Genomic DNA, 27,544 nt, shown 5'->3' with positions numbered 1-27,544 from the left:
AACTATTTTACATACAGGGTTTTAAGAGAGTATTATTGCGAACTAATTATATAATTAAAAAACCCTCCACCACAAATGACATGCTTGTATAGTCCAACTTTATACATTTTTTTAATATCAGAACCCAATTCAATAGAGATTGTTAAGCAGAAAATGTTGCTTATAAAATTACTGCTTAGCAATAATAAGCAGGATATCAGGCACAAATTGTACATGCGACATTGTATTTCAGCTAATTAGCTTAATCTGTTAAGCATAATTTTGTTGTGCTTAGCTACTTCATGTGCTTATATGCAACTCTGAATTTGGGGCCCTCAGCTCAAAATTATAAAGCCTGTTGTCACAATAAACTTGCTAATCACAGAAAAGTATGGCTTAACAGAAATGGGTTAGCGGCAAAAATTACATTAAGTTTACATTGTTGTGAATGGTGCCCCACTTTAATTTTTGCTCAGCAGAGAAACTCGCTGAGCAGTAATTTCTGCTTAATGGCTTTGTAAAATTGGCCCCTGGTTATGACTAATCTGTGTTCAGTTTCCAGCGACACTGGGAACTAAACACAGGAACTGTAGGGCTGTAAGTGTTATTGCACATGAAGCCCTAGAGGCACCAGACTATTGGACCAGGGGTCAATTTCATGGCTCTGCTTAGCGGCGAATTATGCCCTTAGAATTCCCCGTATACGCGCAAGCGCCGAATTTCTGCGCTAGCCTTGTAAGCGTAGAATACCCAGTAATAGTGAGTATGCACGCGCAGAAGCCAAAATTCGTCGCTTACCCGTGACATAATAATAATATGCTTGCCGTAGGCACAGAATTCCCTGCTTCCGTAAGCGCCGATTCTGTGCTTACGGTAAGCAGAGCCATGAAATTTGGCCTAGGTCCCTTGAGTGCATTATTCATTACAATATTGTACATGTACATGTATCTAAGGCACCAGACTGTTTGGTATATAACCTCTCTTTGGCTAAATGGATTTGTAAAAGAACAAACACGCCCCCACTACCCTATGATTGATTGCAATAACCAAGTCAGTGAATACAAAATAAAATCCCAAAACATCCAAAGGAGTGACGGTTTTTGGAGTGACGGCAAGCATGTGCTTGCGCGGCCAGGCCTGATGTTACACATAGGCCAGGGCGACCTCTGTTGCCTCTTGCCTTGGTGCCCTTTAAGATTTGTCCCATAGCTTTGCATAGGCTTTTTAAAGATTTCCCAATGAAAGTGCCCTTTGCAAAACAAATTGGCCTTGCCGCCTCAAGATAAAATAAAAAAAATTCATCTCATGTATTGTCATTTTAAAAAGTGAGAATTGTGCCGCTAACTTCTAATTATGAAGAAATGCTTTCCCGAGTCTTCGTAAAAAAATGCACTCATACAGAAACTGAGCTCCACCACCTGTCCAATCAATTAAGAAAGGTCGTTTTGCTGCACATCCTCTTGGCCTGGCTCTTTCCTATGACCTCGCTGACCTTTGACATGCTTGTCATAATACCTGTACATAGCTCTGAAATGTTTGTCCTTCATGATGATGTGACTCCGCTTCTTCTCGATAGAGTTCTGCGCTTCTTGTGGGGTACACTTTTTGACCTGTAGAGTTGAAAAAAGAGAGTAAAATTCAGATCATTTTTTTTTTACTTTGGCAAAGCCTTGGTAAACTGTACAACCGTTCCGATTTGTTTGTGAAGCAGTTATTGGTGAAGTGCCTTCCTCAATGGAAAAAGTGTCACGACCGAGATTCGAACACACACTTTGCTTCTGACAACATCAGGGCCCAATTGCATGGCTCTGCTTACCCCCAAATTCTGCCCTTACGATCACGATTCCCCGCTTACGCGCAAGCGCCGAATTTCTGTGCTAGCCTTGTAAGCGTAGAATCCCTAGAAATGCGGAGTACGCACGCGCAAAAGCCAAAATTCGCCGCTAACCCGTGAAATATGCTTGCCGTAAGCAGAGAATTCCCTGCTTCCGTAAGCAACGATTCTGTGCTAATGGTAAGCAGAGCCATGTAAACTAGACTGCTCAGCGACAAAGATTCACTACCTAAAGTTGTTCACTAGACTTACACCATATTGCTCAAACAAAATTATTGATCGGAAGTACCAAGTATTCAAAACATTTTGAGGTATAAGCCCTACCATCTCGTAGAGGTCTTACCCCAAATTTGAGCCCTGTTTAAAGACACTGTACACTATTGGTAATTGTCAAAGACCAGTCGTCTCACTTGGTGTATCTCAACATTGCATAAAATAACAAACCTGTGAAAATTTGAGCTCAATCGGTCGACGAAGTTGCGAGATAATAATGAAAGAAAAAAAAACACCCTTGTCACGTGAAGTTGTGTGCTTTCAGATGATTGATTTCGAGACCTCAAATTCTAATTCTGAGGTCTTGAAATCAAATTCGTGGAAAAATACTTCTTTCTCGAAAACTATGTCATTTCAGAGGGAGCTGTTTCTCACAATGTTTTATACTATCAACCAATTCCCATTACTTGTTACCAAGTAAGGTTTTATGCTAATAATTATTTTGAGTTAATTACCAATAGTGTCCACTGCCTTTAACTTGTAAACTTGCTGGTAGTAACCAAGTGTACAAAATCTCTATTATATACACTGTATTATATTTTATATTTATTTAATTTCTCGGGAATAAAAAGTACAATAATGCACATTAATTAGGTTAAACAGATTGAAGAATACAGCAGAGAGGAATTTAAATACACCAGGTTAAAAACATTGAAAAATACAGTAAAGATCAATGTTGGGGGGGGGGGGGAGTCTTGGCTCTGAAAAGAGCCAGGGTGGTCTAGTCGTTGCACACTATACTCTCCTATTTTCAGGATAGCTCTTTGTAAAATTGAGCCCAACAAGTTTCAACCAACTCTCAGCTATGATTCCCCCTGACAGTCACTGCCCCTCAATCAAACCACATTGATGTTTCTAAAATGACATGCATTTATGGAATTAACTAATAAATAGTACACTTGCGGGTACAACCATGTATTAAATCTCTTTTGTAAGAGTGTTGGCTCTGAAAAGAGTCGGCGTGGTCACATGAATGCAGGAGCGCGTTTTGGCGACCCTAACCAGAAACATGTTTGAGCTTTGGTCATTGGTCGAGCGTTTTCGCGTGTTCGGTTGAACCGCTGTTCTGACCAAACCGTTCAGGCTATTTTCAACCATGATTCCCCATCACATTCACTGCCCCACTATCAAACCACATTGACGATTTCTAAACTTACATGCATAAGATAACATCCCACCAGTGTAGCACTCCTTGTCCGTCCTGCCTTACAATGAACGTAGACAGATTCCTCCTTCTGAGCGTGATCTAAGATGAAGTTAACGCCCTGCTCTAAGAAGTCAAGGCTTGGCGCTTCGGTGAAATCAACTGTCGGCAGTTGAAGAAGGTTGGCACCAAGTTTGGCCCACTCCTTAACGACAAGAAAAGTGGATAATTATAGTGACATATTTTCTTGAATAACTATCAGCTTAGAATGGGGCAGGGGCCCATTACAAACTAGATTATTTGATTGAGAAATTCCTATTTTCAACTGAAAAAGGTTTGCACCTAGTTTGGCCCACTCCTATCAGTCAAGAAAAGTGGACATTAGTGAAATATTTTTTCGAAAAACTATCAATTTAGAACCCATGGGGGTCACCTAGAATGGGGGCCTGGACCATTCAGAATAATTGATTTAGAAATTCCTTTTGGCCAGTGAAGAAGGTTTGCACCTAGTTTGGCCCACTCACTATCTGTCAAGAAAAGTGGATAGTGAAAGATTATCTGGAAAAATTATCAACTTAGGAAAATATTTTCTTTGAAATGAAGTAATATCCAAGAAAAACTGCATCTGTTTTGTAAGGACATTGTGTCAAGCTGAATATTGAATTTTTTTTTTGATCTACCAAACCGGTCTTAATGGTGGACTTTTAGGACGCTGCACACTTACCAGGTTAAAACCATCGTTCTCTGTAATGTGCACGTATGCTCAGAACTACATTAACAATGGAAATTTAACTGGTAAGTCTGCTGCCACCTAGTGTTCCAAAGTCTCCAACTGATGCAGTAGTTCTAAAATTGTAATATTATTTCTGAATTTGTTTCCATTGTTATTGCATAAAGCTGAAATTTTCAAAAATTTGTTATTTGATAACACAAAACATGAACCCTGTCTGTGACTATTCTGTTGGCTCTACTAATCCTGAATAATGCCTTTAATATATATATATGACATTTTAAGAACTTCACAAATTTAAAGGCACTGGACACTTTTGGTAATTATCACAAAATCATTGTTAGCATTGAAACTTTCTTGTTAATAAGAAATGGAGAGCTGTTGATAGTATAAACCATTGTGAGAAACAGCTCCCTCTGAAGTAACGTAATTTTCCACTAAAATATTTGAATTAGATTTTGAGACCTCAGAATCAGATTTTGAGGTCCTGAAATCAAGCATCTGAAAGCACACAACTTCATGTGACAAGGCTTTTTTTTCCATCAATTATTATCTCCCAACTTAGACAACCAATTGAGCTCAAATTTTCACAGGTTTGTTATTTTGTGCATATATTTTAAGATACACCAAGTGAGAAGACTGGTCTTTGACAATTACCAAAGGTGTCCAGTGTCTTTAACCAAACTAAACTAACCTCTTTTGTCGTCACAAATCTTTTCAGCTCGTAGTCTTCATTCATGGAAATTACTCCTCTGACATTCTCTTTTTCAACCAGCTGCAAATCAATTAACAAAAAATAACTCAATAAAAAAGAAGAACATAATTTTTTAACTAGACATTTAGGTACTTTTGGAAAAAACACAAAGCTATATGGTTTGAATTTTTATTTATGAACAATTGTATTTCTTATCTACTGGCCTTTTAAATGTTTTTATTTTATAAAACTCTGATTGTATTTTAAACACAATTCAGCCTTTGACTGAGATGTACATGTATGAATTTTTTTAATAAACCCATAATATATATTTGGTTTGCGGTAACACCAAGTGTGTGTCTACTTGCCAGGTAGAGTTTGTTCTTAGATAACTGTCTTGCTTAATTCTACTACCGCGGAGTAGATTGTTCGGGAGACTTCTCAGTTCTGAAAAGAACTGTCCTGCTTATTAACTATTACCTGGACGGATGGTATAGAAATAGGCTGGGACTACTACTTTAGCTTATAGGATCGTAATTAACTGTACTACCGCGGAGTCAGTTCTTGGGTTTGGTCTCAACCTTTCGACTAGCTTGCTCTAGTCATCGTCAGGAGATAATAATAATAATAATAATAATTATGTATTTCAAATGTTCACTTTGAGTTGGATAAACATCCTTTGAACAATTAAGTCAAGTTTTTTTTAATGAAATATATACCCAAAGATAAAAGAATGGCCAGAGGACTGGAAAAAAAAGAAAAAAAGTTTTTCTTCCATTACCCAAAAAGGGGGATACGAGGGAGTGTGCCACCAACCGCACAATCTCACTGATTTCACATGCTAGTAAGGTGATGCTTCACATAATCGCTGAGAGAATCAGACACAAACTGGAGAGTGAGTTGCCACCAGAGCAAGCTGGATTTCGGAGAGGGAGAGGAACACGCAATCAGATTGGAAATCTGCGAAATCTGATAGAAAAATATCAGGAGTTTCGCCAGCCATTGTTCCTCTGTTTCATAGATTATTCAAAGGCATTTGATTGCGTCCAACATCAGAAGCTATGGAACATCATGAGAAAGATGGGATTCTCAACACATCTGACTGAACTAATCAGAGCACTGTACCAAGGACAAGAAGCCACCGTAAGAACTGAGTGTGGAGACAGTGGTTGGTTCTCAATTGGTCAAGGAGTCCGTCAAGGAAGCATACTTTCACCCTTTCTGTTCAACATTTACGCTGAATACATTATGCGGAAAGCCTTGGATGGCTTTGCAGGAGGGGTCTCAATTGGAGGTCGGCAACTCACCAATCTATATGCAGATGACACCACCTTGATAGCAAGAACAGCAGCAGAACTTCAACACCTGATTGTTAAAGTCAAGTACACCAGCGAAGATTATGGGTTGTTTCTCAATGTAAAGAAGACAAAAGCGATGATTTACGGAGGAACTCTTGATCAAAACCTGGCATTGCACGCTGATGATGGGGATATTGAAGTAGTTAATAACTTCAATTTTCTGGGCTCTTTGATCGTCAACGAAGGTGGAAGTTCTAAGGACATCAGAAGGCGCCTTGCTATGGCAAGAACATCAGCTATCTCCTTGACTGACATCTGGAAGGACAGAGGGATCTCCAGAACTACCAAAATTCGACTCATGAATGCTCTCGTCTTCCCAATAGCCACCTATGGGTCTGAAACGTGGGCTGTGGGTAAAGCAGACAGGAACAGGATCAACGCTTTTGAGATGTGGTGCTGGAGGAGAATGCTGAGAATATCATGGCAAGAGCACAAGACCAATGTTTTTGTTAGAAACCTGATAGGAGAAGATAGACCCACCTTGTCCTCAAAAATTAACAAAAACAAGCTTCAGTACTTTGGTCACATATCCAGAAGAGAGGGGGACAACCTTGAGAAGATCTTTATGCAAGGATGTGTAGCAGGTAGTCGCCGACGTGGCCGTCAAAAACTTCGTTGGACAGACGGAATCAAAGAACTCACGGGCTTATCAATAAACGTTGCTTATTGATCTGCACTGGATAGACAGAAGTGGAACTACATCATAAACAGGGTCACAAAGGGTCAGCCATGACTCATAGGACGACGACGACGATACCCATACATGTTAGTAGGTTCATATAAAACCAGTTTAATTGGGTCCAGCAAAAGTTTTGAGCTACATTGTACAAGCCCTGCAGTCTCGAGAATCGTTCCCCCTAGAAAGAAGGCACTGACAGTGTTTTTTTATTCCTTAAAATTTTCCTTTAATCTGTAGAAAAAGAGGAAGTCCCCAATAAGCTAAAAATATAAATTGTGAGAGTAGCAGACGGCCCCATTTTGTACAACCCTTCAATGCCTTTGAAACTAACCACTGAATATGCACCGCATGACTCACAATACAAACTGCATAATTCTCCACAATTGAGTGTAGCCTAAATAGTATTATTGATTTGAATTATAACATAGCTTTAGTTTATTCTTAAAATGCAGTCAGGCATGCACAGCTTGTTGACAAGTCTATGCAACTCCTATTTTCTCTTGACAAAAATATGAATAGTGATTTTCACACGCATGATAATAATATTGGTCCTTGGAAGGCAGAATGGGAACAATCAAGTATAAAATCTCTACACATTGTGTAGGCTCTTACAAACTTTTCACAATCAGGTTTATTGTGTTTTTTTTGTGTGTTGGGCAAATAAAATGGAAACCGAACGAAAAAAAAAGGAAGATTTAATTTTGCATCTCAGTGCTTAAAGGAACACGTTGCCTTTGGATCAGTCGAGTTGGTCTTTGAAAAGAGTGTGTAACCGTTTGTTATAAAATGCATATGATTAGAAAGATGTTTTAAAAGTAGAATATAACTATCCACACAAGAAACACTTGAAATTGCGTGGTTTTCTTTTTACCTCGTCGACTAATCACTTGGTCAGGAATCATCTAGTCATGCTAAGACATTCTGCTGTAGCAAAAAAAAAGGTTGTGGGAAGAAATCCCACCTGAGTGATTTACCTTTGTGTATTTTTTTCTTCTTCACAAAACTTGAGTGATACATTGCTAAATCCACATTGGTGTACAGTGCATGTTTGTGTACTGCACGACATGTAGCACGTACGGTACATTTAACACACATTCAGTGGAGTCCAAGTTTATGGTTGTGCTAACTGCAAAATTCTGCAGTACCCCTGTAAAGCGTATACGTGTAGCTCTATGGGCCGTAAGTGCAGAATAGACCGATCCATTAAGCTCCGCCCCATTACGTATTGACCAATCACAACGCAACGAAGGTCCGACATGCGTGCGCGTATGCTTGGCGCGCGCGGCAGAGTTGTGTAGAAAGGCATTGGAGAGGCTCACGTGTTCTTGCTCACACGTGCGTCGTGGGCGGAGCCTAATGGATCGGTCTATTCTGTGGTAGGCAGAACCATGAAAATGGGCCCATGTCTCTAGTCTATTGTTGGTGACAAAGTGGAATACATTCCAATTGAATAGTAACCTTTACAGCAATGATAACACTTCACTACTTTTTTCTGAGAACTGCAGACAACAATACACAGGCTGTTCTACAGCAAGGATCCAAACCCAAGGGTAGAACTTAATTAAAATTTTTATTGGATGTTAAATTTGCATCAGAAATGTGTAAACAACTTTGTTTTTATCATCTGCCGTTTTGTGTCATAAACCATAGAACAAACAAAGGATGAAATACTAGCTACTGGGCAATATCTGTGGTCTAGTAATAACACATCTGGGTCCTTTTTCATAGAGCTACTAATGCTTAAAAAAAAATGCTGACTGCTTAGATTGCATTTTGGCTAGCAGCCTTCTTCAGGTTTATAGCATATCAAATGCTTGGCTTATTTTTATGCTTTAAATTAAAGCGGCCTATGAAATTGGGCCCAGGTCTACAATGGTAAAGGTCAAAGGTATGAATGACAACTGAATTTTTACCTGTGTACAAAACAGTGTTTTTAAAACACATATATTCATAAGCACCTCAGACAGTTTCGCTATTCCTATTGGTGGAGAGCGCGTCACGTGGGTGTGTATAAACCTTTGTTTATGACCGGTAAAAAGTGTTAACTCATGGGCGTGACACGCGACCTTGCATCTGTTCTTATAAGACAGTTTCTTCATTCCTATTGGTCGAGAGCAACGGCTGAAACAGTTGTGCCACATCATGCGATACGCGCACAACATTCCCTTATATAAGGAGTTGTTTACCCGAGGGCGGCAGAGGTCTTTACCATTTCATAGCTGGTGGGGTGATGTTGAAAGAAATCATTTAACAATTATATTTTTTGCATTTATTTTACTTTTTGACCAAAAAGGTATTTATGAATGGGAATCAAAGTGTGTTGAATCGGTTTTCAACTAGTGGTTTAAACCCGCCGAGGCCTGGTTCTTTGTAATTTACCTCGACTTCGTCTCGGTAAAATGATCAAGAACCAGGCCTCCTTGGCATTAAACCACTAGTTGAAAACCTCTTCACCACACAATGATTCCCTTATTATTGTACATGTATGGACAAAACACAATTTGTGTTTATCCTCGATGAAATAATATGACATCAATTAAATTTTAAGTTGGTTTAGAATTTCAGCCATGCTTTGGGTCATTTCCTTTTGTTGATTGTGTTTTATAAATAACAATCTTGTACTTTTTCAAAAAATGGAAAAAATCTATGATCCAAAGCGTACTTAAATGGCGCGGTAACAAAACCATTAAATGCTGTTTGCGAGACGAATACCAACGATTTAATGACAAAATTGGCCTGCTTTGATTATATCAAAAACAAATCTATAAAAAGTAATGACTGTTTTGCATCTGTGCAGTTGAGAAAATATTTTCATTCCATGACAGATGGAATGTTCAATTACACTCAGCTTGAACATCCCATCTTTCAAAACACAGAAATAATCTCACCAATGCACTCATAAACCATTCATTATCAGGGCTCAAATTTTACACTGTACTACTGGCCTGACCTGGAGCCTATTTTTTGATACTCGACAAAATTGAAACATTTTTACTCAAAAGTCAACATTTGAACACTGCATTCAGATGAAAAACAACACAAGACCGCTGTGACTAGACTGACCCGTAAGTAAAATCACTGGCATCATGCTTTTGGTGCAGTGTAAAATTTAAGCCCTGGAGGTAGATTTCACGGATAGCCACGAAGGATATTGCCTTCATCATGTTCATGCCCCCTGGTCATTGCCGTGGTGCCCTTGAAATGCTCCAGTAGAACTTTACAATTTCCTCATAATGTAGGGTGTCCTTTAACAAGGAGAAATCGCCTTAGTGCCCTTGCCCTTTCAAAAACAAAGCATACAGGCCTGTAGTCCCAACTTAGGGCTTGCTCTAGGATAATTAAGAACTTTTTCATTCATTCATTCAGTCCCAAGAAACAAGTAATAACCTCTGGATATCTATTAACGGTTATCATCATCATAATCTTTTCAATGCCAAATAAAAATGAGTGACCTTGTTTCTCAGGATCACATATCTAGAGAGATTATGTCCAGGATGGTTTTATCGGCAAATCCCCAGATATCATCATTCCTACCCGTCCTGAATACAGATTTAAAAGTCCTATTTAAATAATGTTTGTTTCCTAGCAACAGGCAAGAGAGGCTGTCAGGGGCTTGAAACTCATTCTAGTACTAGGGATGCACACCCGATGTGAAGTTTTTCCTACTTGCCACTGTAGTCACTGTCTCGGTATTGAAACTTTTTCTCGTCACCGAAAGATTTCAAAGCAGCAGGTTTTGCATAGTAAAATATATTCGGACGGAACATTCTTTGTGCACAAATGCTAAGCTGAAGATTTTTTTTAGTAGCAACTGATACATTTTGTGTAACATTTTGTTATGCTATAGGCCTACAGAGGAGAAATCGTTCACTGATCGTGTAAGTGCTGTACAAATATTTAAAAATACCTTTCTTTAACAAAACAGAGCCAAGCATGCGGAAAACATAAAATACCTTTAAGTAGATGTAGTGTTAGGGTAAAAACAAACTATATTCTTCATCTCCGATGCAAAAATAGAATCTATCAAACCATTGAAGTACACACTGCACTGCTTCAACATAAGATTAGTAACTACCTCCAGCCACCTGGGCCTAATTTCATAAAGCCTGTAAGCACAAAAAAATTGCTTAGCATGGAAATTCTCCCTTAAACGGTCTACATGTATGTAACTTTTGTAGGATGAAAAACACAATGTCCACAGATTTACACTAAACTTACACAGTTTGAAGATAATGATAGTAGAAAGCTCCCCTGAAAATACTATGTGCTGAGGTGCTGTAGTTTGGGGGAAATGAGTAAAACAATGTCATGAAAATAATTTTCGTCTCATGAGACGAAAATTATTTTAATCATTTACAAACGTGTTTTCATGACATTGTTTTACTCATTTCTCAAAAACTACAGCACCTCAAGAAGTAAGATTTGAAGGGAAGCTTTCCACTATAATTATCTTCAAACCCTGTAAGTTTAATGTAAATCTATGGACATTTTGAATAAGTACCCACATCATTTAATTGATTAAAACGAGATTACCAACCAAATTTCCACTTATTGCATTTTGCTCGTTACTGACTGGTATTCAGCTGTTGTTTGTGTAGCCTGAAAATCACCCGGAAATGTGGTTGGTAATCCTGTTTTTATCAAGGCAAATATTTCATGCTAAGCAAATTTTTGTGCTAACAGGCTTTATTCAATTGGGCCGAGGCTACATGTAGCTAGCTCGGTTGTCTAGTGGCAAGACATCTACTCTAGCAAGGGTTCAAATCTCAACCAAATGATATGTCTGTCAATTTTTTTTTTTACAGAACTCTTGAAAGTACTGATACAGTCAGTGCTTAAAATACAAAACGGTACAGGGACAAAATTAATTATAAAATACCTCTTGAGCGTAGTTGTTACTTCTCAACGGCAAAGCACCAAGCACAACTGTTTGATCAATTCTGTCGTACCATCTTCGTGATGAAACTTTCTTCATGACGACATTAAATCCAAGTGTTGGGTAGAACATTAATTTGGAACCTACGCCCATGATGAAGACACGGGTAGGTCACACACAGTCGGAAGAAATTTAGTTGGACGGTAACTCTCTCTGTTAATTAAGAAAAAATAACTTTCTTTGTTAATTAAAAAGGGAAGGGATACGTTTGTTAATGGAAACCACTCTTAAAATAAGGTGGTTTCCAAAGAAATGTCAAAGGCAACTAAAAACTAAACAATTCTATCACATAGTACCGGTAGTGATGAACCCTCCTCCCGACGGCAGCTCCTCCCGATGGCCTTGCGGCTGTTGGGAGGAGGGTTACGTTATCGCAACTAATTATGGAAGGGCTTCTAAATATAGACTTATTGATAGAATTTGCAATTTAAACATCCCTTCATCCTCCATGACACTGACACAGCGAGACAGACAGACCGGAGCGGAAGAAGGATGGGGGGGGGGGGGGGGCTGAGATCGTAACTAAATTAGTAAGTAGGTAACTTATTCTCCTATATAACTATAATGAGGTTTGTTCCGCTATCTTGGAGACGATAGCAAAATGAACCTCATCATCGTTATAGAAGTAGGTAGCTAGTAGTAGTACATTGTATGTAGTTAGCATGGAGGTTCTTTCCATCCTAGTTGCAAAACGTAACCCTCCTCCCGACGGCGAACTTCGGCTTCGCCGTCAACGGAGGGTCACGTTATCGCAACTACCTCCATCCATGGTTGTAGTGAATTTGGTTAACTGTAGTATAGCAGCACAATATTTTGTTGACAATATGCAAGCCATATTATCATCATCAACTGATCAACATCATCATGCACAAACTACAGTACAGTAGTCACAACAAACAGTGCCAGTGCACTCCTACAAAAAATACAAGCAATCGTTTAAACTAAAAGTTACAACCAGTAATTTAGTTAAGCAATCATGCAATGCTACTCAGCAGAATCAGGGTTTAGAATCAGGAGGTAAGCAGCACCTCAATGAATGAGATTGAGACCCTGCAAGTGCAAAGATGTTCCATTCTTCAGGAGACGCCCAGTTGTTAACTGTGATGAGCTAGCTGACCACTGAAAGACGTCCACCATAGAGAACCAGCAGTTTACCCACTACTACCAGCATCATACATACACAAGGACGCCTTGAGTAACACTAAACAAACGAAGCCGACGAGTACATGACATGTGAATTGGCCCATTCCATTTGTGGACTTTAACTTTTCAAAGAACTAATTAAACCATCCAACCAAAATTATCAACCCTCTTCTTGTGAATGTGCGAACAATATTTCACTTTTAACCATCCATGGGAGGAAGAACTCACCTCTATCAACGTAAATCTGTTCATACAATAAAGGTATACAAACTGGAAAGATGATGTTGAACTGGTAAACTTATGGAATTATCCGTATCATATTTCACTCAAAATGTATGTATGAAGTCCAGAAGATGTGAAACACCGTAAGGTTTTTCCCCTGTTAGTATAGTACTTAGGTCGGCCGTGATGCTGTAGGACTATGTACCGTGTGTGTTATTTTCAATGACGAAAGACGCCTAGCTAGCTGTCTAATCTACACTCTGGCCATGCTTCAGCGAACACGTGCTTTGTTGTATTAGAAGAGGCGGGGCTTAGACTACTGTGTTTAGACTTGTTGTCAGTCGGTCAGTACACATGCAGATAGGGGATCAAAGGGTGAATAGCCCCGCCCACTCCATCCGGTGCGGAGGGGGGGGGGGGGGGGGACCAAGGGATTAGGATTTTCCTTTCCTTTTAAAATTGTACAATTCTTAGTTCTTAATCATCAATTCTTAAAGGTGTTTTGTGTGATCTGACTCAAGGCAGAGAGTTTGTCACATTTACACTTGTTTCGTTTCGTGGTTTCATATTTCCCAATTCCCTTTCCCTTTATAAAAATTGTACAATTCTTTAGTCTTTAATCATAAATTTATTGTCGTGTGTTGTGTGATCTGACTCAGGCAGAGTGTTTGTCACATAACATTTGTTTCGTTTCGGGGTATCCATGATAATTAAAGATCTTCCAAAGCTATTTCCGAAATTCCCTTACTCGTTGTAAAACTTGTAACATTCTTAGTCCTCAATCATGACATTATGGTTGTGTTTTTGTGGTCTGTTTCGGGCAGAGAGTTTTAGGGTTTCGACAAAAAACATCTTTTTCATAAGAGTTTCAAGTAATATACCACGACAGAAATTGATTGGGTAAAATTGTACATAATATGGGGTTGAACAAAGACAAATTAACTAGAGCAAGTGATTTGAACCAATGACCTCCGGATTAACGTGCTGGCGCTCGTAACAACTGGCCTCTCCGTTTTGGTGGTCACTATATCTTTGTTGGGGGAGGGGAGGGGGCAGTCATAAGCCATTCAACCTGATGAAACTGCCATATTTGCACTCTCGAATCCCCTGACTCTTTAGGAGTTATCAAGTGATAACCCACAAGGGAAAATGATGGTAATAATTTAAAAATTTGATGTTAAACAAAGAAATTGTTCATCCCAAATTCAGTTGCCAATTTCAATCCGCAATATTTTGAAGAAAAAAAACACACACAACAAGTTCACTCATATACAATCTCAATAATAAACACATAAAAATTCAAAACAATTTAACAAGTAACAATTACAATTTTAATATTTATTTCAGTTTTCACACTGTTTCATAAACACACATAGTGTGTTTGCTAGTTTTTATGTTCTAGAGATAAACTAAAGAAAAACTTGTTTTGTATTTTTTGCTGTCTATGATTATTTTCAAACAAACCCTTTTTTTGGGTGTGATGTCATTAATCTAGTCTACATGAAGGCAAATCTGAATAAATTTTTCTAGATTATACATGTGTAGGTTCAAAGCAATATTAAATAAAAAGGAGTTTTAGGCTGAAAACGTTTTAAGCTGAATAAGTTTTGAGAGCTTACCATATTATTGATAACTTTTAATATGACATCTGAGCCAATTTCATAGCGCTGCTTAACGGTAAGCAAATTTTTGTGCTAACTATAGCAGAAAAATATGTTTAAAGTGTAAGCATATTTTATAGGTTGGCAAAAGAATTAGGCAGCCAGCCTATGCATTCACCATGGATTTGCATGGTTACATCCTAAACTGTCATACAGTAAGCACTGGAAGGTTAGCATGTCTTTTAAAACAGGTACGGTAAGCAGCGTATAAAATGGAAACTTGCGCAGTAAGGACAAAATCAACCGTTAAAGCCCTTATACACTTTCGGTACAGAAAAAAAAGAAAAAAGTTCACAGGTTTACAAATAATTTACAGGGTTTACAGAAGGTAATGGTGAAAGACTTCTCCTGAAATATTAGTCCATGAAATGCTTTACTTTTTGAGAAAACATTGAAACAATATCAATTCTCGTACGCGAGAATTACGGATTCATTTTAAACACATGTCATGACACGGCGAAACGTGCGGAAACAAGAGTGGGTTTTCCCGTTATTTTCTCCCGACTCCAAAGACCGATTGAGCCTAAATTTTCACAGGTTTATTATTTTATATATAAGTTGTGAGACACGAAGTGTGGGACTTGGACAATACTGTTTAAAAGTGTATAATGGCTTTAATCAGCTCTATGAAAATGGGCCCTGCACAGACTGCAATACATCAGATCCCTGTGTTTTTGTGACTGACAAGCTTTGCCTTTACCGGTGAACGGAACAAACTCTTAGAACGAGTAGCCAAATGCACGTTTAACTTGACATTTAACCAAGACACAATTTTTGTAAAAGTTCGTTACTCAGAGCCATCATGTACAATCATTCAAACTTAAATCAAAATACTTGGTCGTCAAGTTTGCGAAACGGACTAGCAGTTTGGTAACAAGTTCGTGAGATTTGGATCAAGTGTTAAAGGAACACGTTGCCTTGGATCTGTCGAGTTGGTCTTTGAAAAGCGTTCTGTAACCGTTTGTTATAAAATGCATATGGGTAGAAAGATGTTGTAAAGGTAGAATACAATTATCTACACAAATATGCCTTGAAATTGCGTGTTTTTTCTTTTTACCTCGTCGACTAACACGGTCGGCCATTTATACTCCCATAAATGGCTGATCGTGTTAGTTCGCGACAAAAATGGAAAACCGTGCAATTTTGAGTGATACTTGTGTGGATCATTATATTCTACTTTTAAAACATCTTTCTAACCACATGCATTTCATAACCAACAGTTTCAAACACTTTTTATAGACCAACCCGTTCGATTCAAGGCAACGTGTTCCTTTAAATCTTTAGGTACAGTTCATTGGATAGCCTACTGCAGTTAGTCTTCAATCAAGTTCAGAGGTCGTCTAAATAAGACTAGAATTTAAAATAAAATAAAACAGAACTCGTTTTAACAATAAAGAGACGCGTACGACATTTATATACAAGACAACTTTGTCGGTAGTTTAGAAGGATCAGGCTTACATAAACGGCTTACATTATAGGCCTTCATACCACATTCAATACTTTAGTACCTGACACTAGTACCTGAACTAGGATTTGTTTTTTAATACATGTTTGAAGTCAACCTGCATCTAAAATGACATTTATTTTCATTGAATTATGATATTGATCTAAAAACTCCAATGAAAGTTTCAGCACAATGCGTCATCTAACTTGTCATGGGTTTTATTTATCATCACTAGGCAACAATAAAGTTACCATGGTTACTGTTCCCAATCTCGGACTATTTATGACTCAATAAGTTCATGATATATACATGTACATTCATGTACATTGAACATGTATGTCCTTTATGGTAGCTTCCTGGATTGTGTTTTTTTTGCAGCATGTACTTGTTTAACTTCAGTAACTTAAGAGACAAACAGCAAAAAGGATTCATTAAAATAATACACGATTTAATTAATTGGTCTTGTTCCTGTCCTTGTTCCGGGTTATATAATAGTAGCGTCATGCAATCAAACTATTGTCCCACCAGGGGAGCATACTACAATGAAGTCAGAGGTTCAGAAGACTTGCGCGAAAGAGGATCTTTGTTGATAAGTGCAGAATTTTTGGCTGCTGGCTTTATAATAAGAACAAACTTTGTCAATAAAGTTTACAATCATTTCTGACCCATACTAGCAGCGTCTGCTCGAACCTCTGATTTCATAAAATTCCAAATTAAATATGTTTTTAAGCCAAACTGAAAAGCCATTTCAACAACAGCTACCACAAAATAAAGAGTAAATAGCAAAGCAACCTAGTCCAGGAATCAAACAGAGGCCATGGCCGTCCTTGCCCCAGGTCTTGGCCTTGGTGCCCCATAAATTTTTTTTTTCGATATACCTAAATACTTTGCATTGGAAGTGCCCTTTGCAAAATTAAAATGGACTTGCCCTCTTTGAAGATGAAACTCCTGGCCTGAAACCTAAACCTATACAAAGAAGAAGCAATAAAACATTTTAACCAATAAACCATCCTCCTTACACCCCCCTTCTGCTTGAGTAGTGAATCGAGAATTCATGAATAGAGTAATTAGTATGAAATATAATAGATGTTAAATTTGCATCGGGGATAAAGAATATTTTTTTGTTTTTGTTTTTACCCATACACCGATGTGTGTTAGCACTGTATACTCACTGTGATATTTTTTTCACAGGACTCGGGAAAGTACTGAGTATACAGTGCTAACACACATCGGTGTATGGGTAAAAACCAAAAATAATTAGTATGAAAATGTTCTGTATGGAACCGAGGATAGAAGTGTGCAAAATTCAAGCGTGAAAAATTAGAGAAAAAAAAAAAACAATTTACAAATAGTTTTAAATTCATGTTGGTGATCCATGATAAATGAACTTATTTGACTTTCGTTTAGAGCAAATAATTCTTCCCATCACCAATTTTTTTTTCTCTCTTGTTATAGTTAATTTGTTTTCCGAATAAAATAAACAAAACATTATCAGCAACATAAGACTGTGCTTTTTTAAAATTAGAATCAATTTCTTTAAATATCTTACAACTTTATATTGTCATTTACATATCCCCAATTATTGAATTAAATTTATATGTTCATTATGTACCCATACTTTGATCTTTAAAGGTTAAGTATACCTTTGGTGTTTTAGTTCGCTCGGTTGTTTTAATCCTATGTAGATGTATACAAAAGGTGGTAGCGTTTTGAAGATATTGCAAGAGATTGGAGTGGTTATGTCCAACAAGGAGGAATAATCCAATGTTGGAATACAGAATCTCAGAAATGTTTCATTCAGAAACATTTCTCAGTTTGAAATGTTTTTGTATCCCTCTCTCTAAAACCACATTAAAGAGAAGGGAAATGTGCCTCAAAGTGTTACACATTGTTAAAACCTTCAGTGCTTCCTACAAAGTACATGTAAGTGTTTACAGTCATTAATTGTTTGAGTAATTACCAAAGGTATACCCTCCCTTTAAGTGATGACATTGGGTGCGTTTGATTAGCTTCCCTGTGTTGACCCCGCGGTGCTCATTCGGGTGAGCCCCTTACAAGAGCTAACCGAATGATCACTCACCCTCTCTTGGGACGCCGTGCACCTCGACCAGCCCCAAGTGACCATTCCACAAGCAGGGCAATTGGGGCTGACTCGGGTGAGCCCCTGGAATGACCTCAAAGCTATTCGAACGTACCGGGGGCAGATCAGTGTCGACCCAGGGAAGCTAATCGAACACACCCAGAGTTCTCATTCAACATTCATTTGACTTAAGCCTGATTTAAGTACAAAAAAACACAAGTTAAGAAAATAAATTCCTTTGAAAGTGTGTCATCAAAGAGCTGCTCAAGTAACAAAACTAAGCCTTAACCAGAAAAAGGTTATCAGCCAAAATATCATGTCACAAACATATACAATCTGTGACTGGCTTTCTGCTTATTTTTTGCTGAGCAGCATTTTGTTAAGCAATGCTCTCTGCTAAAGTAGCTCTATTAGCTTTTTTAATTAAATGATGGGAACTTCTTGAAGAACAAAGGGACTTAAGCCTGGTTCTTACTTACTGCAAGAATTTTATTGCGTTACAATTGAAAATGGAGCCTGAGGGCGTACCGATTATTGCATGAACCGGGCTTAAAACATAAAAAGTAAAGGACAAGTAACGCTTGCTACATGTACTTTGGCTTGAGTATAACCTGTCATGAGTCCAGTTGATTTATTTCTTGAGGGTAGTGGATTTCTTACGACCATAGCATCATGATAGCCTTGGTGATTCCGACATCATTGTAATTGAAGTAGCACAGTCCAGCGAATGTGAGAGCGGAGACGCCCAAGAGGCAGCTGTGGGCTACTTTGGGGAGAGTCTTGCCAGGGATGTAGTCAGCGAAGATTGCTTCCATTCCCCTATAATAAAAAATAACAAGATCATTACTATCATTCAATAAAGACACTGGACACTATTGGTAATTGTCAAAGAGTTGTCTTCTCACTTGGTGTATCTCAACATATAGATGCATTAAAAGACAAACCTGTGAAAATTTGAGCTCAATTGGTCATCAAAGTTGCGATATTCTTCAGAGGGAGCCGTTTCTCACAATATTTTATATTATAACACCCCTTACCAATATTCTGCCTTTTCATTGGTTTAGAGCGCGTCACTTGATATGTATTAGTTTTGCTAGACGGCAGCCGTGTGATAGTGCATCGTTTGCCGTGTGATAGTCTCACGACTATCACACGGGGTACAGTACCCAGACGTCTTTTTACTCACCTCAAACCCAATCAGTTGTGCATCTGTGTATCTGAAAGGCGCGTACGAACGTTACGTGTACGAAGATGATAAATAGTCTGGTGGGGTGTTATAAAACAAATATCGACTGCTTTAACTCGTGCTATGGTTAAAACTACGACTCCCTCGTTGATCCCCGGACCATTCCATTTTCCCCCGGCTGCACCTCGGTAAAATGGAACACTCTGGGGATCACCTCGGGAGTCGTAGTTTTAACCATAACACTCGAAGCAGTCAATATTTGTATACTATCAACCGCTCCCCATTACTAGTTACCAAGTAAGTTCTTATGATAATAATTATTTTGAGTCGTTACCAATAGTGTCTTTAACATTTTTTTATGGGTTAAATGCAGTGTTGGGATACACCAAGTGAGAGTTCACAGTTACCAACCCCTGTCAAGTGCCGTTAAAGGCACTGAAAACTACTTAAAACAGTTGTTAGCACAAAAACTTACTTGGTACCTAGAAATTGAGAGCTGTTGATAAGATAAAACATTGTGAAAAACGGCTCCCTCTGAAGTAACACAGTTTTTGAGAAAGAGGTCATTTCTCACTCAAATAATAAAAGACTTCAGCTGAAGCCTTTTATTATGCATCTTAAAGCACACAAAGTAATGCAACAAGGGTGTGTTTTCTTTCATTATTCTCTCGCAACTTTGATGCGTAACTGCACCAAAATTTCCCCAAATTTGTTATTTTATGTTGGGATACAGCGAGTGAGAATACTGCTCTTTGGCAATTACCAAAGATTTGGCTGCTGATTTGTTTTTAGCAGAACTCAGGAAAAATACTGAGTATTCAGTGCTTTTGATTTGGTGACATTAGAAGTGAAATATAATCAAACATGGGATGAGAGAAAAATTGAATGGTCCTCATTGGGATTTGAACCAAAGACCCGACACTCCGGGCAGATGCTCTACCAACTGAGCTTTTAGGCACAGCGGTATACTCCCTCAGGTTTCCTTTAAAGACACTGGACACTCACAGTTGGTGTATATCAACATATGCATAGAATAACAAACCTGTGAAAGTTTGAGTTCAATCTGTCGTCGATGTTGCGAGATAATAATGAAAGAAAAAAACACCCTTGTCGCACCATGGTCACATGAAGTTGTGTGCTTTCAGATGCTTGATATCGAGACCTCAAATTCTAAATCTGAGGTCTCGAAATCAGATTCGTGGAAAATTACTTCTTTCTCGTAAACTACGTCACTAAAGGCACCTTGTCAAAACCTCCAAGCCGTTTCATTCAGCGTGCATTCTGCGGGAGTCAGCGGATTTTTGAAACAAAAGAACCTGTAGCAACCGGGCAGGTCATTTACATGTCAATAAACATGAATATTCCAGCGGCTCCGCGGAGCGACCGGTTGGCCATTGTGAGGTCCAGCTTATTAGCTGATCGGCGGAACCGCGGAGGAACGCAGGTGGTTAACAATGGTTTTACCTTTGCTTATTGAAAAGCAAGGGTGGATGTGTAAAAAGCCATTTCCTCCAATCTTGGTTTGACCTACATGCCCAAAACATTTGAATTCTAGAAATGGTTTCCTTTATTCCCGGCTTCGACTGACAAAAATTTCAGGCTACGTGCAAGCTCCGTTCCAAGTGGGCATCTAAGTAGCAGTGACAGGGGACGGGATGCGATAAATTTGGGAATTTGTTTTTTAATAAGGGAAGATGGAAATTTATGGTAGTGTTTATTGTCTGGAATATCTTGGAACATGGCAATGATATATTTGTCATAGGGGAAAACGGGACGTGTTTGATACAATTAGTAGCATAACTGAAAATTGCCTTTAATTATACCAATCATAATTTTAGCAATAATATGGTTCGCCAATGTCTGAGGAGGAGAAAGCCACAGTCTCAGAGACACGTGTTTCTATTGGCTGTTGAATTTCCATATAGCGCGTTACAAATTTTTTCATTGGTCGATTTTGCCCTACTGCCAGAGCGATGTGTAAAAGTATTCAACATCCTGGAAGAAAACAATAGTCATCGGCGGTGATTTCTTATCAATTCAGCATCGTTTTTCTTGCGGGAAAATTAATTAAAATGTGAATGGTTTCAAAGAAAAAATCAATATTTTTGTATCAAGCATAAATGTTGCAAAAAATATGCATCGCAAGTTGGATCGCAACATTTGCGATGCACTTTTTAGAGTTGCAAATCAGATCATCCAAATTGCATCGCAAATTGCGATTCGATACAGGCGAAATCGTTCCCTGGTTTATGAAGTGCGCGATTATCTTATGCGCTGGGGGTCGGCTGTGCGGCACCTAAAATGGAGGCTACATTTAGGGCTCGGGATACATTTAGGTGCAGCACAGTTGGCAGGCGTATCCAACATTTATGGTGTAATTATCTAGTGGTGCGGCCTGTCCACTTCCAGAACGATGGTATTCATGAGTTGAAAATGTATTGTTCTGGGCAAGAACGGCCGTTCCGCGTCCAAGCCGCTGATATTCATGACCTGAAAACACAACCTGTTTATTCATGAGACTTATTGTTATACTAACAATAGCGCCCGGCATGGATAGCTCATTAACTTTGCTGCGCTTCAACGCACATGGCCGTTCTTCCGCCGACTGTCTGAGGTCCTTAGCAACAGCGATATTTGCTGTCCAGTCCGCGGACTGTCAGCGGAGGAACGCTTGGGAGGTTTTGACAAGGCGCCTAAGAGGGAGCCGTTTCTCACAATGTATTATACTATCAACCTCTCCCCATTACTCATAGTCGAGAAAGGTTTTATGATAATAATTATTTTGATTCATTACCAATAGTGTCCACCGCCTTTAAACACCACATTTTTCCCTCGGTGTTGCATGGATGCGCAAGGTTCATGCCCAACTGGACAAAGTTACAAACACAATAATTGATTTGGTATGGTGCCCAACCACCATAGAAGTGAAATAAGCAAATTGAGACAATTGAATGAAACTGACCAATGTCCATGAAGAGTCATGCATCCAGCCAGGACGTAGTCAACAAGAGGATGTTGGGTAATGAACGCAGTAGGGATAGCTGCTGTTAGGGCCAGGGTTACTGCATGCTCAACATTCCAATGAGTTGATGCCATCATACCCGTTGACTGACCTGAAACAGTAAGGAAACAAATTATTACGACCAATTCATGAGACAAATTAAGAACTCACTCCGCGGTAGTTAAAAGTAAAAGTCCCCTCGATCCTATCAGCGAAAGTAGTAGTCCCAGCCGATTTCCTACCTTCCGCAGTAACAAGTATGGTGTTTAACCCTCCGAGCAGCCCACCCTCCGAGCAGCCAACTGGATCCTATCAGCGAAAGTAGTAGTCCCAGCCGATTTCCTACCTTCTACAGTAACAAGTATTGTGTTTAACCCTCCGAGCAGCCCACCCTCCGAGCAGCCAACTGGATCCTATCAGCGAAAGTAGTAGTCCCAGCCGATTTCCTAACTTCCCCAGTAACAAGTATTGTGTTTAACCCTCCGAGCAGCCCACTGGGCGTAATCAGAAGGCAGATTGTGTTACAGGTAAATAACTGTAATTGTGGGGCACATTCTCTAATGGTCTCAACAGATGAATAGATGTTCCCTGGACCCACACACTAAAGATTATAGCATTCTGAAAATGTCCACACATGAAGATTACATGTATTCAAACTCAAAAGATTAATTTTTTTGTGCACACAGTAGAATTTATGCGCACATTATAATGGGTCCATATAGACTAATCTGCCATCCCACACTACTTGTCAACCTGAGTTAAACAACCCAGAAATCACTGTGAAAGAGTGATGTTTAAAGGCTATTTGTAATTACTCAAAATAATTATTAGCATAAACCTTACTTGGTAACGAGTAATGGGGAGAGGTTGATAGTATAAAACATTATGAGAAACGGCTCCCTCTGAAGTAACGTTGCTGAGAAAGAAGTGATTTTCCACGAATTTGATTTTGAGACCTCAGATTTAGAATTTGAGGTCTCGAAATCAAGCATCAGAAAGCACACAACTTCGTGTTACAAGGTTGTTTTTTCTTTCATTATTATCTCGCAACTTCGATGACCGATTGAGCTCAAATTTTCACAGGTTTATTTCATGCATATGTTGAGATACAGCAAGTGCGAAGACTGGTCTTTGACAATTACCAATATGGTCCAGTGTCTTTAAGGGTAATTAAAAAAAAAAAAAAACAGCAGAAGTGATTGACACATTTTGCAGTTGGCCCCAGCCCCTCCGCTGCCCTGAAATTTAATACTAAGCTTGGGTGATATCGATTTATTTTATTCATGATATATCGCCGACAATATATCGCGATATTCGATATAATCGCGATTAATTAAATTTGACATCATCAGTCTTCAAACTCCAAGTGAAAGTTGTAGAAGAGACAGTCATGGCATAAGAGAGGTGTTCTAATGATCTATTTTTCTGGTTTTACTCCAAACCTATGGGGTACATCACGATATTTAATCGATATCGCGATTATCGATATTTCGATTAAAACCAAATCCATCCGATATCGAAATCGTTTCCAAATTAATATCGCGATATTCGATAATATCGTGATATCGCCCAAGCTTACTTAATACTGAACTCCATAATGGCAGAATATTTTGTTAGTCTAACCTCCTGTTGTGTGGTTCTGTTCTGTGGTGTGCAGCTCTGTGATTGCGTATGGTGTTCTTGCATTGTCCGTCTTCAAAAAGGAGCGAGTCATCATTTGTGGGCCAACGAGGAAAGCTATAACAGAGTAAGGAAATAAAAAATGGCAAGCAATTAGTCAATAACTTCATCTAAAATCTAAGATGATGTGGTGCCCCATGCTGTGGTGCACTCCGCTTGATTCCGATGATACAAACTTAAAATACCCTAAGCAGAAGTGCCCCTTGCAGAGGAAAACTGGTGTGCCTGTAAAGAGAGTATTCAAGGCCTGACGAGAAGTCTGACATCCCTGGTGAACCAGGATTGGCGGGGCCAAAAGAGCACAATGAGCAGAATCTTGCAGTTTTTGCGCTCTATCATTGCCAGCACTCTCGACACTAGGGAGATTGGGGGAGAGTACCCCAGTATCCCGTCACATGCCATTGACAGGGCATCCTTGTGAAGGGCCCAGGGGTCATAGTTCCGGGTGCATATGACACGGGCAACTGAGCATACCATGGCTATAGATACATGTACATGTAGTATAACAATGAAATATATGAAATAAAAAAAAACTTTTTAAAATAATAGACTATCGTAGAAAGAGCAAGGGCACGAAGGCACTTTAGGACTCTTTGACTATGAGGATATTTTACATATCTACTGGAGAGGGTAATCTCCTTCGATGCCTCCATGAAGTGTCAGGCCTCGTGACTATTAACTAGATTGTAAAAAAAACGTTTTTAAATTTCCCTAACAGTTTAGAACAAAGCCAAATCAGTTATAATAAAATGTGACCTTCCTTTTTCTTGAGGATGTTTTTGTTAGCAGGAAACACTATCTAGGAATGATTGACATTCCTGCCCTTAGTGTGGAAGGTTTCTTATCTTTCATTTGTTTGATATAATCTGGTTAGGGGAAGTCAAGGTCTCTCAAAAAAGCAAACTTGGTCACTGGTACTACCCAATGGAGAGAAGACAAGGAAGGAATTTTTAGTTTTAGGAGGAAACCCCAAGTGCCCCGGATGGATTAAAACCAAGGTCTTAGAGAGGTGGAAGAAAGTAGGGAGTCTGGCACTTTTTGCATTTTTGTCACAAAACCCAAACAAGTTTTATACTATTGGAAAGAGGATAGCAAAAGCAATCCAATGGTGTTTATTTCATTTCAATAGCTTATAGAATGGGGAAGTTATGCTCATTTAAATGTGGCAGAAGGATGTTTTGAGCCTGTCAATTTCTTACTGATTAAAAGGGTGTGAAAACTGCTCCTGATTTATTAATAAAAGCATAATAAATTTGACATAAATTCTCTATAAATTTGCTTTGCGACTGTTGGCGATAGTTCATAATACAAAAAAAAAGTACATCGACACCCAGGTCAGGCTTTAAAATAATTTTCTGTCAAAGAACTGTAATGACCAATAAATATGTCATTTCAAAACATTTTCAGGAGAAAAATCTACATAATATGTCTGTATTTCATGTGTTCGAAAAGTTTGGCAAAAATTACATTTTTATTCATGTGAATTATTTCAGAACGGTACCATTGGAAAGCTGACAACATTCTACATAATGTACGATTTCTCGCATTATCTCGAAAGAAAGAGCATCCTCCAGTATTCTTGAGAATAAACTTCTTGTGGCAGTGGACAAAATGGACGTTAAGCAATTTAGACGCGTCAATGTCTGGTCCTGAAAACGCAAAAGTAAATTTAATTTTCCCAGATATATTTTTTGGTGTGGAATTATTAGTCTCTACTCTTCTGGAAAACTGAATCCTTGTTGGATTTGGACAAGGTTAACATTATCAAATGGTGAGTTATTCAAAGCTACTTTTCACACACGAAATTAACCGGATATTCGAATAGTTTTTTTCGCCGCTAGAGGGCGCTATTAAAAAAATGTGAATGAGATCTTATGGGCGGATTGATATTAGTTTTAGACAGTGACACTCGGTTCATTCATAAAAATGACTGGATCTAATTTAAAGATGGCGATTTGCTTTTTCTTTTGATCGTGATTGACTCTACGTGAAGGAAAACTTTTGTAATCTTTGAACAAAATACGTCGGAAATGTCATTGTTTTAACTCTTCACGGAGGTGAGCATAGTTAAATACCTTATTTATGCTGTTTTATGCTGTCTTCATAGAAGTTTCATAAGGATTCAGACAAAACATTCATATCAGTTGTCGCCCGACGTCCGCGGATATTCGGATATTAAAGAATATCCGGTTACTTGGTTGTAATTACAGAACTATCCGGTTTATAAATAGGTATTCGCACCCTATGCGGATATCCGGTTAAGAAAAAAAAGGCATTCGCGGTTATGGATAGGAAAACCTACTTGCCATTAACCAGATATTTGAATAATTCGCCCAGGCCTACACGCTATGCGCGCAGTTGATATAGTGATTGGCCAGCACGTTATGCTTGAACAATATTTGACTTAGTTTTGTACAATTCATTAAAGATTATAACAAAAAAACACAATTGTTACAAAAATTAATTAAAAAATCAATCAAACAAATTTAATTATTATTAGTATTTTTTATTTTTATAAATTCACATGCATTTGTATGCTACATAATTACAGTAAAAAAAATCACACTTTTTGTTATTAATGAAAACAATGACAACATTTTTGAACTTTGACCTGGCGTATCATTCTTGGGTTTGTATGACACGAACCCCAACAAATGAGGTGTCACATGTCAAATTGATTGTCTCCAAGAAACCTATCCAGCTATGTCAAAATTAATCTGATCAGATGTTGTTTAAAATTTACAAAAAATATTGGAAACAAAAAATCCAAATTATGACTGTCGCTTCCCTTTGTTGACTACCCATTTTAATTTTGTTGTTCACACAAAACAAAAGTTGTTAATTTGTTTTACTTTCATAATGCCAAATTTGAACTAGAAATAACTTTTCTTTTATTACAAAAAAATATAATATTTTTATTTTAATTTTAATAATTTAAATTTAATTAATTGGCTAGGCCCCCCTATCTTTATTTTAATAACAAATACAAAAAGGTGGCGTTAGGACATGACACCTACACCTTTCCCCAAGTTACATGTTTGGTAAATCACAAACATTTCAGAAAACAATTTGGATGGAACTTCCATCCAAATTGTGGAAGTCAAAATAAAAATCAGCAAGCCGTCCGAAAAATGGGCGCAACAACCAAGACGCATACGACTTCGTTACTAAAAAATGATTCATCATCCGTCATTCCAAAACACACACAACTTTAACTTGTTGTAAGTCTCTATCAGTTATAGTCTTACAAAACAAACACAATGAAAATCACATTGGATGTTTCCAAGAAACTAATTGACCAGTAAAAAGCTATTATATCGCACATTATTCTGTCAAAAACAGTAAATTGTAAGCTCACCTCGCGACCGAAGGATCCGTAGAGCCGCCATATTGCTTGATATATAATTTCCTAATGGTCGGGTCCTACGTTGTGTACGCGCAAAAACACACGTAGTTTGGGGTTAGTGGGGGTTCTGGTTGCCAGTCTACTGTTGGTCGGA

General features: G+C 38.4%; 2 protein-coding genes across 2 annotated transcripts; both read right to left on the bottom strand.

Moving 5' to 3' along the window:
* Positions 1–804: 804 nt before the first annotated feature.
* On the bottom strand, positions 805–13,162 carry LOC117301637 (phosphatidylglycerophosphatase and protein-tyrosine phosphatase 1-like). Its single transcript, XM_033785655.1, has 5 exons — positions 12,999–13,162; positions 11,571–11,780; positions 4,655–4,735; positions 3,244–3,435; positions 805–1,589 (listed from the first exon to the last, which is right to left on the bottom strand). Exons 2-5 carry the CDS (start codon positions 11,718–11,720, stop codon positions 1,410–1,412), a joined length of 603 nt encoding a protein of 200 aa, XP_033641546.1. The 5' UTR covers positions 11,721–11,780; positions 12,999–13,162; the 3' UTR covers positions 805–1,409.
* Positions 13,163–18,107: 4,945 nt separating this feature from the next.
* LOC117301581 (succinate dehydrogenase [ubiquinone] cytochrome b small subunit A, mitochondrial-like) lies at positions 18,108–27,438 on the bottom strand. Its single transcript, XM_033785610.1, has 4 exons — positions 27,403–27,438; positions 23,988–24,101; positions 22,326–22,476; positions 18,108–18,996 (listed from the first exon to the last, which is right to left on the bottom strand). Exons 1-4 carry the CDS (start codon positions 27,431–27,433, stop codon positions 18,834–18,836), a joined length of 459 nt encoding a protein of 152 aa, XP_033641501.1. The 5' UTR covers positions 27,434–27,438; the 3' UTR covers positions 18,108–18,833.
* Positions 27,439–27,544: the final 106 nt, after the last annotated feature.

Source organism: Asterias rubens, chromosome 17 (assembly GCF_902459465.1).
Source record: "Asterias rubens chromosome 17, eAstRub1.3, whole genome shotgun sequence".
In the NCBI taxonomy this organism is placed as follows: domain Eukaryota; kingdom Metazoa; phylum Echinodermata; class Asteroidea; order Forcipulatida; family Asteriidae; genus Asterias; species Asterias rubens.
The sequence above is the reverse complement of the archived record's forward strand: the minus strand, read 5'-3'. Positions and strand labels throughout refer to the sequence as shown.

Coding starts and splice junctions, on each gene's coding strand:
- LOC117301581 (XM_033785610.1), bottom strand. CDS start 27,433: ATGGCGGCTCTACGGATCCTTCGGTCGCGAG. Junction 24,102..27,402: donor ACGGATCCTTCGGTCGCGAG/GTGAGCTTACAA, acceptor ACTCTGTTATAG/CTTTCCTCGTTGGCCCACAA. Junction 18,997..22,325: donor ATGACTCTTCATGGACATTG/GTCAGTTTCATT, acceptor TTTTTATTATAG/GGGAATGGAAGCAATCTTCG.
- LOC117301637 (XM_033785655.1), bottom strand. CDS start 11,720: ATGGGCGTAGGTTCCAAATTAATGTTCTACCCAACACTTGGATTTAAT. Junction 3,436..4,654: donor GATTTGTGACGACAAAAGAG/GTTAGTTTAGTT, acceptor CTTGTCGTTAAG/GAGTGGGCCAAACTTGGTGC. Junction 1,590..3,243: donor TGGGATGTTATCTTATGCAT/GTAAGTTTAGAA, acceptor TCAACTCTACAG/GTCAAAAAGTGTACCCCACA.